The sequence below is a fragment of the Oncorhynchus masou genome, chromosome 28 (genome assembly GCF_036934945.1).
Source record: "Oncorhynchus masou masou isolate Uvic2021 chromosome 28, UVic_Omas_1.1, whole genome shotgun sequence".
Taxonomy (NCBI): domain Eukaryota; kingdom Metazoa; phylum Chordata; class Actinopteri; order Salmoniformes; family Salmonidae; genus Oncorhynchus; species Oncorhynchus masou.
In genome coordinates, this window is record NC_088239.1 from 47,563,216 (window position 1) to 47,581,843 (window position 18,628).

Below are 18,628 nucleotides of genomic sequence, written 5' to 3' on the forward strand. Positions count from 1 at the left end.
CAGTCCTCTTCTGGCTGTGCTGGGTGGAGAGGAACCAGGCTCTGAGGAGTGGCCAGTCCTCTTCTGGCTGTGCTGGGTGGAGAGGAACCAGGCTCTGAGGGGTGGCCAGTCCTCTTCTGTCTGTGCTGGGTGGAGAGGAACCAGGCCCTGAGGGGTGGCCAGTCCTCTTCTGGCTGTGCTGGGTGGAGAGGAACCAGGCTCTGAGGGGTGGGAAGTCCTCTTCTGTCTGTGCTGGGTGGAGAGGAACCAGGCTCTGAGGGGTGGCCAGTCCTCTTCTGTCTGTGCTGGGTGGAGAGGAACCAGGCTCTGAGGGGTGGCCAGTCCTCTTCTGGCTGTGCTGGGTGGAGAGAAACCAGGCTCTGAGGGGTGGCCAGTCCTCTTCTGGCTGTGCTGGGTGGAGAGGAACCAGGCTCTGAGGGGTGGCCAGTCCTCTTCTGGCTGTGCTGGGTGGAGAGGAACCAGGCTCTGAGGGGTGGCCAGTCCTCTTCTGGCTGTGCTGGGTGGAGAGGAACCAGGCTCTGAGAGGTGGCCAATCCTCTTCTGGCTGTGCTGGGTGGAGAGGAACCAGGCTCTGAGGGGTGGCCAGTCCTCTTCTGGCTGTGCTGGGTGGAGAGTATAAGAGTAACGTGACCATTAAGGCCAGATCGTTCTTCAAAATGTTCAAACATTCATAGATGACCAGCAGGGTCAAATAATAATCACAGTGGTTGTAGAGGGTGCTACAGGTCAACACCTCAGGAGTAAATGTCAGTTGGCTTTTCATAGCCAAGCATTCAAAGGTTGAGACAGCAGGTGCGGCAGAGAGAGAGAGAGGAGGGGGGGGGTCGAAACAGCACGTCCGGTGAACAGGTCAGGGTTCAGTACCAATGTTTCCCCAACTATTACAGAAGCAAAGTACCCACCTACCACTAATTTCTGTTACCTCTCCCAGCCCAAGACATTTGGTACAGCAGTTCTTCAGTTCAAAACCAGGGTAGCACCAGTCCTGTCTGCTCAATAGTCGTTTAGACCCCTGTTTGTCAACCCTGGTCCTGGTGACCCACAGCAAATGCTGAAATACACTGATCTAATGCACAGTTTCTCAATCCTGGTCCTGGGATCCAAGGGGTGCCAATTTTGTTTTTGCCCTACTGTACCACTCACACACTTTCTTCAACTAATCAACTGCTCATCAAGCCTTTGACTTGAATCAGGTGTGTAGTGGTAGGGCCAAGATTGAGAAACATTGATCTAAAGCAGTAGTTCCCAAACTGCGAGGGGTCGGCGGGGGGTCCCCTGCTGCGAGGGGTCCCCTGCTGTATCCTACGTGACAGTGTTCTAATCCAGCCGATGACAATGTTGTGTGCCTCTGTTGCCTGTTCAGTGAAAACATCTAGAGGCATGTTCAGTTACTAGTAGCGGGGTATTGAGCCCTGAGTACTACTTGGTAGTATTGAACCTAGAGTACACATCACTCCAGAGGCGACAGTTGACTTTTCTACATTTGAGTGTGCCGTGTCCTCTGATGTGTGTTTGTCCTCAGATCTGTGCATGTTAGGTCTGTAAGTGTCTGTGCAGGTGTGTCTCTCCTGATGTGTGTGTATGACGTTGTAAGTATGTGTCCTGTCTCTGTCTGTCAGGTCAGTCAGCAGGATGCACCGGCACAGTGGAGGCCATGGAGGAGGAGGTCCTCAGGAAGTGGAGCTAACAGACGAAGAAAAGGAGATCATCAACAGTGTTCTGGCTCGGGCTGAGACCATGGAGGCCATGGAGCAGGAGAGGATCGGGTGAGACAGAGAGAGAGAGAGAGAGAGAGAGAGATAGGGAGGGGGGGAGTGGGGGGCAAAAATGAGAAAGAGACAAAACTGTGTGTGTGTGTTTGATCCCTCCACTCTATGTGGTTGGCGACCTGTCTGGACAAAAGACAGCATGGCCAGATGGTGAGTCTGGCAGTCTGATGTGTGTTGCGTGTTGCGTGTGTGTGTGTGTGTGTGTGTGTGTGTGTGTGTGTGTGTGTGTGTGTGTGTGTGTGTGTGTGTGTGTGTGTGTGTGTGTGTGTGTGTGTGTGTGTGTGTTTGTGTGTAACTGTGTCTGTGTGTTCTGCAGGCGTTTTGCCACTAGGTTGGACAGTATGAAGAAGACAGCATGTGGAGATGGTCACTCTCGCTGTCTGCTGTGTGGAGAGACGTTTGGCCAGCAGGGAGTCAACTCCGTACTCTGTTCCCACTGCAAGAAGGTAACTAGCACACATAATAGAGCTATGTAGAGAGTCTGGACAGTTATCAGAGGTCCAAGTCCTGTAGGTCTCTGTGGTTTCTCGTCTTCTTTTGTTTGACTTACTACTTCATGTTGCTTTGAGCAGAGCTGATTCTGTCAGTAGTCTGGTATGTGCTCCTAAATCCTTTCTGTCACTCTCTTTGTCTAGCTCCCAAACTGTGCCTACATTTGTCCTACACTCTCAGAAAAAAGGGTTCCAAAGGGGTTCTTTAGCTGTCCCCATAGGAGAACCCTTTTGGTTCCAGGTAGAACCCTTTTTGGTTCCAGGTAGAACTCTTTTGGGTTCCATGTTTAACCCTCCGGGGGAAAGGGTTCTACACAGAACCCAATAGGTTTCTACCTGGAAGCAAAAACGTGTTCTTCAAAGGGTTCTCCTATTGGTAGAGCCGAAGAACCCTTTCAGGTTCTAGATAGCACCTTTTCTTCTATGAGTGTATCATTAAAAATAACTCTGGTTTAAGTAAGTGCGTGTATGTGTGTGTTTCTGCTCGCAGCATATGTGCAGTAAGTGTGGGATTCAGAACAACAGCCGGTCGTCATGTCCTGTGTGGGTCTGTAGAATCTGCAGCGAGCACAAAGAGGTGAGAGAGGAGGGGGGAAATAGAGAGAGAGAGATGGAGAGAGGAAAGGAGGGGTGGAATGATAGAGAAATTATAGGTTGAAGACCAAAACAAATGTTGTTTTAATGGATACTCCACGAATACGCCTTCATGTTAATAAATAATTAGAAAAGATTGTGTTTGTTTGTCCCATCACAATCAAAATGTACGGGGGAGAGAAGGGTTCAGCTGTTCAGATTTAATCACACTCGCAGTTAATTTTTTGTGTTGGCTTGGTCACCCCATTTCACAGTATTGTTTAGTGCTGACCCTGTGTTCGATGAAACCGCTCCCCAGGGAACCTTTAATTAAATGGCCCTACCTGTCAGTTCAATGTGAGATAACTCATCTGCTAAGCACGCTACCCCTCCTCTCTCACTCCATCTCAATCTCCCTCTCTCCATCAAATGTTCTCTTTCTCTGTCTCTCCCCCCCTCTCTCTCTCTACATCTCTTCCTCTCTCTCTCTTTCTCTCCGTCTCTCCATCTCTCTCTCCATGTCTAGATGTTGAAGCGTTCTGGAGCGTGGTTCTTTAAGGGCCAACCCCAGAAGGTCCTCCCTGCTCCCCTGCCCATCTCCAGGCCCAGAGGGACAGGTAGAGAGAGCCCCCGTACCCTGAACCCCACCCATCACCAGCCCAGTACCCAGCCCTATGCCCGTACCCAGACCCAGCCCATCTACCACCCAGACGCTGGTGCCCAGGACTGCACAGAGCAGCAGGAGCAGCAGGGTGACTGCTGCTACAACACAGAGAACCAAGGTGAGCAGTGGAAACAAGCATTAAGATTTCACGACTCGTTGGACTTGCATGAGAGGTACATGCAAAAGCTTGTTGGGTATTTCAACATGTCATCTTCCTCTCTCCGATCTTGTCTCAGAGCCCACCGATGAGCCCCCGTACTCCAGCTCAGAGCAACAGGACCCAGAGGGGTATAGCTCTGCTCAGACACTAGGGGGCGTTGCTGTGCAGGAAGAGATGGTGAAGAACCAGTCTAAGTTAGGTTCCAGACCTCCCACAGCCAGGGGGAGAGAGAACACGCCAGCTCCAGCTGACTCAGTCACACCACAGGGTACGATTGTAGGGTCAGCTCGCCCAAATTACAAAATTACATGTTTTTCCTTACCCACCCTAAAAGCAGTCAATGGATAATAACTGCTTTGGTTTTGTTTACCTACCTGTTACCGCCAATCGCTCAGATGCAGAATCCCTTCTACTTGGAGATTGAGAATGACTAAATAGCGGCGTTTCTCTACCTCAGCCCCTGCGCCCGAGGAGAACAGACACCCTCACCAGAGGGAGGATAGAGCCCCAACTCCAGTAGGGGAGGAGAAACCCACTCCTGCCCCCAAACCCACCCTGGCAGCACGCCCAGCCCCCGCTCCTGTCGAGGACGATGACAACGAATATGACTCTGATGAATCCAGTAAGTGTGTGTCCTTGTATAACACATGTTCCTTTTTATTGATTTCAGTCACTTCAGACATTTGATGACTACCTCTACCTCGTCACTAAGCATGACCCTCTACATACCGTGTGCATACAGTCACCATCAGTCTTTATTAGCCCACTGAGAAATTTGGTTCCCAAGCAGGTCTACCAAGTAGACCAACCATATGAAACACATATTCAAATGCACACACATACACGCTTCCTCTCTGTTCTGTTATTCTCTCTCTGTCACTCTGTCTCTCTGTCACTCTTTCTCTCTGTCTCTCTGTCTCTCTGTCTCTCTGTCTCTCTATCTCTGTCTCTCTCTCTCTCTCTGTGCGTGTGTTGGTTGTAGGAACCAATCTGAGCATGATGTTCTTTTGTTCTGTCCGCATCAGCCACCCTGGGGTTACTGGAGTTCACTCTGCATTATGAACAGGAGAGCAACGCGCTGCACTGCAATATAGTCAAAGCCAAGGTATACACACACACACCGCTAGCTTCAGTGACATGCTTGAATGGTTCATCTTTAGGTTGATATTCTCTATTTCTGCTCTCTGTCTCTGTCTCTGTCTATCTCTCTGTCTCTGTCTCTGTCTCTGTCTCTGTCTCTCTCTGTCTCTCTCTCTGTCTCTGTCTCTGTCTCTGTCTCTGTCTCTGTCTCTGTCTCTGTCTCTCTCTCTCTCTCTCTCTCTCTCTCTCTCTCTCTCTCTCTCTCTCTCTCTCTCTCTCTCTCTCTCTCTCTCTCTCTCTCAGGGCCTAAAGCCGATGGACTCTAATGGCCTAGCAGACCCTTACGTCAAGCTGCACCTCCTACCTGGTGCCAGTAAGGTAACTTCCAACACTTCTGGTTGTAGTAGGCCTGTTTCTGCTGCCTGTTGACATAGACTTGTATCACTCACAGAAGTTCCAAGAGAATAAAGACATTTCAAATGTCATATTACAGTCTATATACAGTGTTGTAATGATGTGCAAATAGTCGGCCTTTGTCAATAACAAGGCTTTGCTCACTGAGTCTGTATACTCCTTAATTTTGGGTCAGTCACAGTGGCCAGATACTCTGCCACTGTGTCCTCTCTGTTTAGGGCCAAATAGCATTCTAGTTTGCTCAGTTTTCTTGTTAATTCTTTCCAATATGTCAAGTAATCATCTTTTTGTTTTCTCATTATTTTGGTTGGGACTAATTGTGTTGCTGTCGTGGGGCTCTGTGGTGTCTCTCTGTCTCTCTCTCCCTCTCCATCTGTCTCCCTGTCTTCTGCTCTATTTCTTCCCCTGCCCCCCCTCTCCCTGTCTTCCCCTTCTACCCGTTTCCCCCTCTCCCTGTTCCCCCCTCTCCTCTCTCCCCGTCTCCACAGTCTAACAAGCTGCGTACTAAGACACTGAAGGGCACTCTGAACCCAGTGTGGAATGAGACTCTGGTGTACCACGGTATCACTGACGACGACATGCAGCGCAAAACACTACGGTAAATACAGGCAGGCTCGCCCATACCACATAACACCACTGTATATGTGTCACCCTCTGGGTCATCTGAAATTAAAACGTTTACGTTGATATTGGCCTAGTTTAGTTCCCTGGCTCTCCATTTACATCAGTTAGATTTCCCAGGGCTAAAGGGAACCAAGAGAATAAAAACTCTTCGGTGATGATACAAAACGATGTAAAAAATAAAAAAAAAAAAAATAAAAATAGAATTCCTCTTCCTGCTTCCAGGCTGTCAGTGAGTGATATGGACAAGTTTGGGCACAATGAGTTCATCGGAGAGACGCGTGTTGCTCTGAAGAAACTCAAAGCCAACCAGAAGAAGAACTACAGTGTGTGTCTAGAGAGGGTGGTCCAGGTAGGAACTACAACGGTGTGTGTCTAGAGAGGGTGGTCCAGGTAGGAACTACAACAGTGTGTGTCTGGAGAGGGTGGTCCAGGTAGGAACTACAACAGTGTGTGTCTAGAGAGGGTGGTCCAGGTAGGAACTACAACGGTGTGTGTCTGGAGAGGGTGGTCCAGGTAGGAACTACAACGGTGTGTGTCTGGAGAGGGTGGTCCAGGTAGGAACTACAACAATGTGTGTCTAGAGAGGGTGGTCCAGGTAGGAACTACAACGGTGTGTGTCTAGAGAGGGTGGTCCAGGTAGGAACTACAACAATGTGTGTCTAGAGAGGGTGGTCCAGGTAGGAACTACAACGGTGTGTGTCTGGAGAGGGTGGTCCAGGTAGGAACTACAACAGTGTGTGTCTGGAGAGGGTGGTCCAGGTAGGAACTACAACGGTGTGTGTCTAGAGAGGGTGGTCCAGGTAGGAACTACAACAGTGTGTGTCTGGAGAGGGTGGTCCAGGTAGGAACTACAACGGTGTGTGTCTGGAGAGGGTGGTCCAGGTAGGAACTACAACAGTGTGTGTCTGGAGAGGGTGGTCCAGGTAGGAACTACAACGGTGTGTGTCTGGAGAGGGTGGTCCAGGTAGGAACTACAACAATGTGTGTCTAGAGAGGGTGGTCCAGGTAGGAACTACAACGGTGTGTGTCTAGAGAGGGTGGTCCAGGTAGGAACTACAACAGTGTGTGTCTAGAGAGGGTGGACCTGGTAGGAACTACAACAGTGTGTGTCTGGAGAGGGTGGTCCAGGTAGGAACTACAACAATGTGTGTCTAGAGAGGGTGGTCCAGTTAGGAACTACAACAGTATGTGTCTAGAGAGGGTGGTCCAGGTAGGAACTACAACAATGTGTGTCTGGAGAGGGTGGTCCAGGTAGGAACTACAACAGTGTGTGTCTGGAGAGGGTGGTCCAGGTAGGAACTACAACAATGTGTGTCTAGAGAGGGTGGTCCAGGTAGGAACTACAACGGTGTGTGTCTGGAGAGGGTGGTCCAGGTAGGAACTACAACAGTGTGTGTCTAGAGAGGGTGGTCCAGGTAGGAACTACAACAGTGTGTGTCTGGAGAGGGTGGTCCAGGTAGGAACTACAACAGTGTGTGTCTGGAGAGGGTGGTCCAGGTAGGATCTACAACAGTATGTGTCTAGAGAGGGTGGTCCAGGTAGGAACTACAACAGTGTGTGTCTGGAGAGGGTGGTCCAGGTAGGATCTACAACAGTATGTGTCTGGAGAGGGTGTGTCCAGGTAGGAACTACAACAGTGTGTGTCTAGAGAGGGTGTGTCCAGGTAGGATCTACAACAGTGTGTGTCTGGAGAGGGCGGTCCAGGTAGGAACTACAACGGTGTGTGTCTGGAGAGGGTGGTCCAGGTAGGAACTACAACAGTGTGTGTCTGGAGAGGGTGGTCCAGGTAGGAACTACAACAGTGTGTGTCTGGAGAGGGTGGTCCAGGTAGGAACTACAACAGTGTGTGTCTGGAGAGGGTGGTCCAGGTAGGAACTACAACAGTGTGTGTCTGGAGAGGGTGGTCCAGGTAGGAACTACATCAGTGTGTGTCTGGAGAGGGTGGTCCAGGTAGGAACTACAACAGTGTGTGTCTGGAGAGGGTGGTCCAGGTAGGAACTACAACAGTGTGTGTCTGGAGAGGATGGTCCAGGTAGGAACTACAACAGTGTGTGTCTGGAGAGGGTGGTCCAGGTAGGAACTACAACAGTGTGTGTATGTGAGGGTGGTCCAGGTAGGAACTACAACAGTGTGTGTCTGGACAGGGTGGTCCAGGTAGGAACTACAACAGTGTGTGTATGTGAGGGCGGTCCAGGTAGGAACTACAACAGTGTGTGTATGTGAGGGCGGTCCAGGTAGGAACTACAACAGTGTGTGTCTGGAGAGGGTGGTCCAGGTAGGAACTACAACAGTGTGTGTCTGGAGAGGGTGGTCCAGGTAGGAACTACAACAGTGTGTGTATGTGAGGGCGGTCCAGGTAGTAACTACAACAGTGTGTGTATGTGAGGGTGGTCCAGGTAGGAACTACAACAGTGTGTGTATGTGAGGGCGGTCCAGGTAGGAACTACAACAGTGTGTGTCTGGAGAGGGTGGTCCAGGTAGGAACTACAACAGTGTGTGTATGTGAGGGCGGTCCAGGTAGGAACTACAACAGTGTGTGTCTGGAGAGGGTGGTCCAGGTAGGAACTACAACAGTGTGTGTATGTGAGGGTGGTCCAGGTAGGAACTACAACAGTGTGTGTATGTGAGGGTGGTCCAGGTAGGAACTACAACAGTGTGTGTATGTGAGGGCGGTCCAGGTAGGAACTACAACAGTGTGTGTATGTGAGGGCGGTCCAGGTAGGAACTACAACAGTGTGTGTATGTGAGGGCGGTCCAGGTAGGAACTACAACAGTGTGTGTATGTGAGGGCGGTCCAGGTAGGAACTACAACAGTGTGTGTATGTGAGGGTGGTCCAGGTAGGAACTACAACAGTGTGTGTATGTGAGGGCGGTCCAGGTAGGAACTACAACAGTGTGTGTATGTGAGGGCGGTCCAGGTAGGAACTACAACAGTGTGTGTATGTGAGGGCGGTCCAGGTAGGAACTACAACAGTGTGTGTATGTGAGGGCGGTCCAGGTAGGAACTACAACAGTGTGTGTATGTGAGGGCGGTCCAGGTAGGAACTACAACAGTGTGTGTATGTGAGGGCGGTCCAGGTAGGAACTACAACAGTGTGTGTATGTGAGGGCGGTCCAGGTAGGAACTACAACAGTGTGTGTATGTGAGGGCGGTCCAGGTAGGAACTACAACAGTGTGTGTATGTGAGGGCGGTCCAGGTAGGAACTACAACAGTGTGTGTATGTGAGGGCGGTCCAGGTAGGAACTACAACAGTGTGTGTATGTGAGGGCGGTCCAGGTAGGAACTACAACAGTGTGTGTATGTGAGGGCGGTCCAGGTAGGAACTACAACAGTGTGTGTGTATGTGAGGGCGGTCCAGGTAGGAACTACAACAGTGTGTGTATCTGAGGGCGGTCCAGGTAGGAACTACAACAGTGTGTGTGTATGTGAGGGCGGTCCAGGTAGGAACTACAACAGTGTGTGTATCTGAGGGCGGTCCAGGTAGGAACTACAACAGTGTGTGTGTATGTGAGGGCGGTCCAGGTAGGAACTACAACAGTGTGTGTATCTGAGGGCACGCATCCAGGTCCGGAGACAGTTGTATCCTTTGCATTGTGGATGCAACTGTTAATAATCCTGATATAAGTGATTTCACCCCCACTCTCCCCCTTTGCTCCCCCCCTCTCCCAGGTGAAGAAGGCAGGAACAGGAGGCTCAGCCCGGGGCATGGCACTCTACGAGGAGGAGGTAAGACTCGCCTGAGACAGGATTTACACTCAGGATTCACACTTCACGTTCACGCCTAAGATTTACGCCCGTAACTCCGGTGAGGGAACAAAATTGTAGCTGAATGCTGGCATCACATGTATTATTCATTTCCATTGAATTTAGTAGGAACTTTTTCTGCACCCGTTAGGCTTCCTTGCCTTGCTATCTATTGTTGTCTCCACAAGATAAATACCTTTCAAGGATAGGAGGCTGTCGAGGGGAGGACGGCTCATAATAATGACTGGATTGAAGTGAATCGAATGGGATCAAACACAAGGAAACCATGTGTGTGATGTGTCAATACCGTTCCATTCATTCCATTATTATGAACCCGTCCTCCCCAGTTAAGGTGCCACCAGCCGCCTTTATAATATTAATCTCTGTTTCTACTGTGACCTGTGGCCCTGTTCTATATTCCCGAAGGAAATGGCTTTTTAGTTTTACTGTCTGAATAACCTGCACCCAGAGTTGGCCACACATTACATAACTCAGATGACATCACGTACAGTGCCAATTAGAATGTATTCATACCCATTGACTTACTCCACATTTTGTTGTGTTACAGCCTAAAATCACAATAGATTAAATAAACACATATTCTCACCCATCTATACACAATGCCCCATAATTACCGAGTCAAAACATGTTTATTGAAAATGAAATAGAGAAATATCTCATTTACATACAGTACGTATTCACACCCCTGAGTCAATACATGTTAGAATCACCTTTGGCAACGCTCTCTAAGAGCTTTGCACACCTGGATTGTACAATATTCACACATTATTGTTTGAATAATTCTTCAAGCTCTGTCAAGTTGACTGTTAACCATTGCTAGATAGCCATTTTCAAGTATTGCAATAGATGTTCAAGCCAATTTAAGTCCAAACTTTAACTAGGCCACTCAGGAACATTCACTGTCTTCTCAGTAAGCAACTCCAGTGTATATTAGGCCTTGTGTTTTAGGTTATTGTCCTACTGAAAGGTGAATTTGTCTCCCAGTGTCTGTTGGAAATCAGACTGAACCAGGTTTTCCTCTGGGATTTTGCCTGTGCTTAGCACTACTCAGTTTATTTTAACCTACAAAAAAAATCCCTAGTCCAGTGGTCACCAAGCTTTTCTGAGTCAAGATCACTTTCTGAGTCCAAAAGAAAGCTGAGATCTACCACTCAGATTTAAAATTTTAAAAAAATTAAAAAACAGAAGCTAACGCAACATTAAGCTATTAACCTATTAAAACAGTTCTGTAGCAATGAGGTTTGTCCAGTAGGCTATAGGCCCAATGCATTACCACTACCACCATTAGCTATGCTTTAATTGCCCTGCCAATGTTGCTCTTCTCAGACCATTTTGAAATGTCAACATTTTCAGTATATGGTCACACTGGTAATAGATCATTTGTTGTATTACTTGTGAGGTACAGCTGAGTGAGCATAATAATTAGTTTATTTTATTGGACTGATGGTCTCCATCTGATGGGAGGGGACATCAGTGAGGCAGCCTCTCACCCAACTCACCATCCCTCCACTCTCCCTCCCTCCACTGAGACAAGGGGACACAGTCTTCCAGCTGATGGCGAAACTCAAGACGCACTGAATTATTTCTACCTCATTCATGTTGTTACTCCTATGACCATGGAAAGTGAAATACTCCTCAATATTAAAAAACTCGCCACCTGGCCAAACTGAGCAATCAGGGGAGAACAGCCTTGATCAGGGAGGTGACCAAGAACACGATGGTCACTCTGACAGAGCTCCAGAGTTCCTCTGTGGAGATGGGAGAACCTTCCAGAAGGACAACCATCTCTGCAGCACTCCACCACTAAGGCCTTTATGGTAGAGTGGCCAGACGGAAGCCACTCCTCAGTAAAAGGCACAGGACAGCCCGCTTGGAGTTTGCCAAAAGGCACCTAAAGGACTCAGACCATGAGAAACAAGATTCTCTGGTATGATGAAACCAAGATTGAACTCTTTGGCCTGAATGCCAAGCATCACATCTGGAGGAAACCTGGCACCATCTTGCTGTAGGGATGTTTTTCAGCAGCAGGGACTGAGAGATTAGTCAGGATCAAGGGAAAGATGAGCGGAGCAAATACAGAGAGATCCTTGATGAAAACCTGCTCTAGAGCACTCAGGACCTCAGACTGGGGCGAAGGTTCATCTTCCAACAGGACAACAACTCTAAGCACACAGCCAAGACAACGCAGGAGTGGCTTCGGAACAAGTCTCTGAATGTCCTTGAGTGGCCCAGCCAGAGCCCGGACTTGAACCCGATCGAACATCTTTGGAGAGACCTGAAAATAGCTGTGCAGCGACACTCCCCATCCAACCTGACAGAGCATAAGAGGATCTGCAGAGAAGAATGGGAGAAACTCCCCAAAAACTGAGGAACACAAACATTTCTAAACCTGTTTTTGCTTTGTCATTATTGGGTATTGAGTGTAGATTGATGAGGGAAAAAAACAATTTCATCCATTTTAGAATAAAATGCACCGTACAGTAAATGCATGGATTATATATACTGTACATGTCATGAAAATCTTTGATATGTTAATCTATATGGGAAAAATGTTATCGTAGTGGATGTAAATCCACTTGCAAATCTTCTTGTCTGTGCGTGTGTGCGTACATTTCTGTGTGTGTGTCCTACAGGTAAAGGAGGATGCAGAGGAGAGGGGTCGTATCCTGGTCTCTCTAACCTACAGTACCCAGCAGGGTCGTCTGATAGTGGGAGTGGTGCGATGTGCTCACCTGGCAGCTATGGACTCTAATGGATACTCAGACCCCTTCGTCAAGATGTATGTGTTCTATTAATCTAGCTACACTGTCTGTCTGTCTGTCTGTCTGTCTGTCTGTCTGTCTGTCTGTCTGTCTGTCTATACAGTGGGGCAAACAAGTATTTAGTCAGCCACTAATTGTGCAAGTTCTCCCACTTAAAAAGATGAGAGAGGCCTGTAATTTTCATGCCTGGTGCAGGTCTACAATTTTGTTTCTGGTGTCCTTTGACAGCTCTTTGGTCTTGGCCATAGTGGAGTTTGGAGTGTGACTGTTTGAGGTTGTGGACAGGTGTCTTTTATACTTATAACAAGTTCAAACAGGTGCCATTAATACAGGTAACGAGTGGAGGACAGAGGAGCCTCTTAAAGAAGAAGTTACAGGGCTGTGAGAGCCAGAAATCTTGCTTGTTTGTAGGTGACCAAATACTTATTTTCCACCATAATTTGCAAATAAATTCATAAAAAATCCTACAATGTGATTTTCTGATTTTCTCTCTCATTTTGTCTGTCATAGTTGAATTGTACCTATGATGAAAATTACAGGCCTCTCTCATATTTTTAAGTGGGAGAACTTGCACAATTGGTGGCTGACGAAATAGTTTTTTGCCCCACTGTGTATATATATATATATATATATATATATATATATATATATATATATATATATATATATATATATATATATATATATATATATATATATATATACAGTGGGGAGAACAAGTATTTGATACACTCCCGATTTTGCAGGTTTTCCTACTTACAAAGCATGTAGAGGTCTGTACATTTTTATCATAGGTACACTTCAACTGTGAGAGACGGAATCTAAAACAAATATCCAGAAAATCACAATGTATGATTTTAAGTAATTAATTTGCATTTTATTGCACGACATAAGTATTTGATACATCTGAAAAGCAGATCTTAATATTTGGTACAGAAACCTTTGTTTGCAATTACAGAGATCATCCGTTTCCCGTAGTTCTTGACCAGGTTTGCACACACTGTAGCAGGGATTTTGGCCCACTCCTCCATACGGACCCTTCTACAGATCCTTCAGGTTTCGGGGCTGTCGCTGGGCAATACAGACTTTCAGCTCCCTCCAAAGATGTTCTATTGGGTTCAGGTCTGGAGACTGGCTAGGCCACTCCAGGACCTTGAAATGCTTCTTATGGAACCACTCCTTAGTTGCCCTGGCTGTGTGTTTTGGGTCATTGTCATGCTGGAAGACCCAGCCACGACCCATCTTCAATGCTCTTACTGGGGGAAGGAGGTTGTTGGCCAAGATCTCGCAATACATGGCCCCATCCATCCTCCCCTCAATACGGTGCAGTCGTCCTGTCCCCTTTGCAGAAAAGCATCCCCAAAGAATGATATTTCCACCACCATGCTTCACGGTTGGGATGGTGTTCTTGGGGTTGTACTCATCCTTATTCTTCCTCCAAACAGTCCAGACCTGAATCCAATCGAGAATCTGTGGAAAGAACTGAAAACTGCTGTTCACAAATGCTCTCCATCCAACCTCACTGAGCTCGAGCTGTTTTGCAAGGAGGAATGGGAAACAATTTCAGTCTCTCAATGTGCAAAACTGATAGAGACATACCCCAAGCGACTTACAGTTGTAATCGCAGCAAAAGGTGACGCTACAAAGTATTAACTTAAGGGCGCTGAATAATTTTGCACGCCCAATTTTTCAGTTTTTGATTTGTTAAAAAAGTTTGAAATATCCAATAAATGTCGTTCCACTTCATGATTGTGTCCCACTTGTCGTTGATTCTTCACAAAAAAATACAGTTTTATATCTTTATGTTTGAAGCCTGAAATGTGGCAAAAGGTCGCAAAGTTCAAGTGGGCCGAATACTTTCGCAAGGCACTGTAACTACCTTGATTGCTGATGTTCACCTTCCTCTTCTATGACCCTGTCCTACAGCCTTAAACATTTGATGGACGGATGGACGGGTGGATGGACAGATGGCTAGATTGATTGGTTGGTTGATTGAATGTGGATTGATTCTCTCTCCTGTGATTGTGACCTGCAGCTTCCTGAAACCAGACATGGGGAAGAAAGCCAAGAACAAGACTCAGATAAAAAAGAAGACGCTGAACCCAGAGTTCAACGAGGTTAATGTCCCCTCATATATATCAATAACAACACAATATCAGGTTCCAGGCCATTGTTTTATTAATACAGAGTGTAATGGCGGTCTGAGTCTTTGCACTGAGCATGGAGTGTGATGGCTGAAGTTGTGTTGCAGGAGTTCAGCTATGAGATCAAACATGGTGAGCTGGCCAAGAAGAGCCTGGACATCTCAGTCTGGGACTATGACATGGGAACATCCAATGATTTCATTGGTGAGTTGGGAATTTGACATAGGGCAAATCCAGCATTTTCATTGGTCAGTTGAGAAATCCAACGATTTCATTGGGGGAGTTCAGTAACGATAGCAGAATGAATGTACTTTCAATGTTTAGCAAACTATATTGTGCACTTTTAAAGCTGACTTCAAAGTAAAAACCTTATCCCCTTCAGGAGGGTGTCAGCTGGGCATCACAGCCAAGGGGGAATGTCTGAAGCACTGGTACGAATGTCTGAAGAACAAAGACAAGAAGATCGAGCGCTGGCACGTCCTCCTAGATGACAACACCGTTAAAGACACGGACGACTAAGACGCGACCTCTTCTCCTCCTCTCTAGATTCATCCACCCCAGGCTGTTTCTATCTTCCTCTCAAATATATTATGTTGTCTTCCATTCTTGGTCTTCCTACTTTTAGTAATGTGAACCTGAATTAATAGCAAATTAAGGGCCTCTGTTTTTACAACTTCTTTCTTCGTGTGCTGACAGAATGCTTATTGTATGCATGTACTCATCAACACAGTGTTTACAGTGAAACAAAAAGAACTGCAACACATTATATAGATTACATTATGCAGATGACATAGTCTCATCGTCACCCTGGATTGTGCTGTACAGAGTTATGGCATGGTCATAATCTGTGTTCTATACTTCTATACTGTGCTCTTATGACATGGTCATAATCTGTGTTCTATACTTCTATACTGTGCTCTTATGACATGGTCATAATCTGTGTTCTATACTTCTATACTGTGCTCTCATGACATGGTCATAATCTGTATTCTATACTTCTATACTTTGCTCTAAGGACATGGTCATACTCTGTATTATATACTTCTATACTGTGCTCTTATGACATGGTCATAATCTGTGTTCTATGCTTCTATACTGTGCTCTTATGACATGGTCATAATCTGTATTCTATACTTCTATACCGTAACTGCAGGATACTAGGGTTTGCTCTGACATAGCATAATCTTCAAGTGGTACTGTATGTACAAACAGTTTGTTAAAAGGAGGATATGATGGATGTTACGGAACATATATTGATGTTATTTATGTATGAAGATGTTTACATAGTTAGTATTAGTATTAGCTGTTTATGTTGATAACATGTCATGTTATTGAAGCATTAGCTCACCTAAGAACCATGGGATATCATAGAAACCTGGAATGCACTGATTTAGATATTGCTCTCTATTTCTTTCTTTCTCTATCTATCTCTGTCTGTCTCTCTAGCTCTGTCTGTCTCTCTGTCTGTCTCTCTCTCTCTCTCTCTGTATGTCTCTGTCTGTCTCTCTATCTCTGTCTGTCTATATATCACTGTCTGTCTATCTCTGTCTGTCTCTCTATCACTGTCTGTCTCTCTATCTCTGTCTGTCTCTCTATCGCTGTCTGTCTCTCTCTCTCTCTCTCTCTCTCGCTCTCTCTCTCTCGGAGAACAAAGAAATTACTCCAAGCCTGATGAAATACTAAACAATTCTGTCGACATGGTCATATTGCAGTGCACTGCATTTTACTGTGACAGACAGATAAAAAATGCGCGCAAAATACATGCTGAACATGAGCCCTGTCTTGATCATGTGACGTATACATTGATCTGTAGTAGGTTTGATTGCTAGACATTCTCAAATGTGAAATAATCTCTGATAGCGTATGTTAAACGGTAATGCAATATAAAGTAAAATAAAATATGAAAACTGTAATGGTCTGTTGTAATGAACTTGAATATGACATTTATTTTCAAGTACAGAATAAAGTTGCAGATGTTTTGTGGCTATACTACATACACATTATGTACAGTATTTGCCTTCTGCCACTGTTCATACTCACACTCTTGGGAGAGAGCATGCAAAGGACTAACGCATAAACATTCTGTGAAATTCCCTCATTTTATAGCAGCATCTGGGACATGGAAGGATGTTTTTGTGAATCAGGTGAGGTTGTGAATCAGGGTTTGTGAATCAGGTGAGGTTGTGAATTAGGTGAAGTTGTGAATCAGGTGAGGTTGTGAATCAGGTGAGGTTGTGAATTAGATGAAGTTGTGAATCAGGAGAGGTTGTGAATCAGGTGAGGTTGTGAATCAGGTGAGGTTGTGAATCAGGTGAGGTTGTGAATCAGTTGAGGTTTGAGAACCAGCGGTCTGAGTAGACAAGCAGTGGGAGACAGGTGGACTTTGGCTCTCTTGATAGACCTATTATTAGGGGTGGCAGGTAGCCTAGTGGTTAGAGCATTGGGCCAGTAACCGAAAGGTTGCTGGATTGAATCCCCAAGCTGACAAGGTAAACATCTGTTTTTCTTCCCCTGAACAAGGCAGTTAACCCACTGTTCCCCGGTAGGCCGTCATTGTCAATAAGAATTTGTTTTTAACTAAATAAAGGTAAAACAGTATTGAATCTCTTCTTCAATGGACCTGTTGGCCCAGACATCTGTCACTTTAGACTTGAACTCCACTGTGCACCTTGCAGTATAGGCTTATTTATTTTACTAGGCAAGTCGGTTAATAAGAATTTCTTATTTACAATGACGGCCTATACCAGCCAACGCTGGGCCAATTGTGCGTCGCCCTATGGAACTCGCATTCACGGCCAGCTGTGATATAGACTGGATTCGAACAAGGGTGTCTGTAGTGACACCACCAGCACTGAGATGGAGCACCTTAGACCACTGCGCCACTCAGGAGCTATACCATCACCCACTGCAAAAAAGGGTGCTTTGTGTTCTATATACAGTAGAACCTTTTTGTAGGCCATACAGTGCATTCAGAAAATATTCAGACCCCTTGACTTTTTCAACATTTTGTTACGTAACAACTTTATTCAAAAATGGATTACATCGCTTATTTTTTCTCATCAATCTACACACACTACCCCATAATGACAGAGCAAAAACAGGTTTTTGGAATTGTTTACAAATGTATTAAAACAAAAAAATTATGAAATATCACATTTACATAAGTATTCAGCCCCTTTACTCAGCACTTTGTTGAAGCACCTTTGGCAGCGATTACAGCCTCGAGTCTTCTTGGTACAGTGCCTTGCGAAAGTATTCGGCCCCCTTGAACTTTGCGACCTTTTGCCACATTTCAGGCTTCAAACATAAAGATATAAAACTGTATTTTTTTGTGAAGAATCAACAACAAGTGGGACACAATCATGAAGTGGAACGACATTTATTGGATATTTCAAACTTTTTTAACAAATCAAAAACTGAAAAATTGGGCGTGCAAAATTATTCAGCCCCTTTACTTTCAGTGTAGCAAACTCTCTCCAGAAGTTCAGTGAGGATCTCTGAATGATCCAATGTTGACCTCAATGACTAATGATGAGAAATACAATCCACCTGTGTGTAATCAAGTTTCCGTATAAATGCACCTGCACTGTGATATTCTCAGAGGTCCGTTAAAAGTGCAGAGAGCATCATGAAGAACAAGGAACACACCAGGCAGGTCCGAGATACTGTTGTGAAGAAGTTTAAAGCCGGATTTGGATACAAAAAGATTTCCCAAGCTTTAAACATCCCAAGGAGCACTGTGCAAGTGATAATATTGAAATGGAAGGAGTATCAGACCACTGCAAATCTACCAAGACCTGGCCGTCCCTCTAATGATGCAGCCAAGAGGCCCATGATCACTCTGGATGAACTGCAGAGGTCTACAGCTGAGGTGGGAGACTCTGTCCATAGGACAACAATCAGTAGTTATTGCACAAATCTGGCCTTTATGGAAGAGTGGCAAGAAGAAAGCCATTTCTTAAAGATATCCATAAAAAGTGTTGTTTAAAGTTTGCCACAAGCCACCTGGGAGACACACCAAACATGTGGAAGAAGGTGCTCTGGTCAGATGAAACCAAAATTGAACTTTTTGGCAACAATGCAGAATGTTATGTTTGGCGTAAAAGCAACACAGCTCATCATCATCCCCACTGTCAAACATGGTGGTGGCAGCATCATGGTTTGGGCCTGCTTTTCTTCA

General features: G+C 46.0%; 1 protein-coding gene across 1 annotated transcript in view; it reads left to right on the plus strand.

Moving 5' to 3' along the window:
* Nucleotides 1–16,350, plus strand: part of LOC135517725 (rabphilin-3A-like) — a 41,417-nt gene extending 25,067 nt beyond the window's left edge. The window contains exons 2-16 of the mRNA XM_064942281.1: nucleotides 1,620–1,766; nucleotides 2,086–2,215; nucleotides 2,751–2,837; nucleotides 3,360–3,615; nucleotides 3,734–3,925; nucleotides 4,115–4,279; nucleotides 4,683–4,762; nucleotides 5,041–5,115; nucleotides 5,640–5,749; nucleotides 5,998–6,124; nucleotides 9,447–9,503; nucleotides 12,176–12,321; nucleotides 14,340–14,421; nucleotides 14,556–14,652; nucleotides 14,831–16,350. Coding sequence (XP_064798353.1) covers nucleotides 1,633–1,766; nucleotides 2,086–2,215; nucleotides 2,751–2,837; nucleotides 3,360–3,615; nucleotides 3,734–3,925; nucleotides 4,115–4,279; nucleotides 4,683–4,762; nucleotides 5,041–5,115; nucleotides 5,640–5,749; nucleotides 5,998–6,124; nucleotides 9,447–9,503; nucleotides 12,176–12,321; nucleotides 14,340–14,421; nucleotides 14,556–14,652; nucleotides 14,831–14,967 — 1,875 coding nt within the window. The 5' untranslated portion in view covers nucleotides 1,620–1,632 and the 3' untranslated portion in view covers nucleotides 14,968–16,350. The remainder of the gene's footprint in view (nucleotides 1–1,619; nucleotides 1,767–2,085; nucleotides 2,216–2,750; nucleotides 2,838–3,359; nucleotides 3,616–3,733; nucleotides 3,926–4,114; nucleotides 4,280–4,682; nucleotides 4,763–5,040; nucleotides 5,116–5,639; nucleotides 5,750–5,997; nucleotides 6,125–9,446; nucleotides 9,504–12,175; nucleotides 12,322–14,339; nucleotides 14,422–14,555; nucleotides 14,653–14,830) is intronic.
* Nucleotides 16,351–18,628: the final 2,278 nt, after the last annotated feature.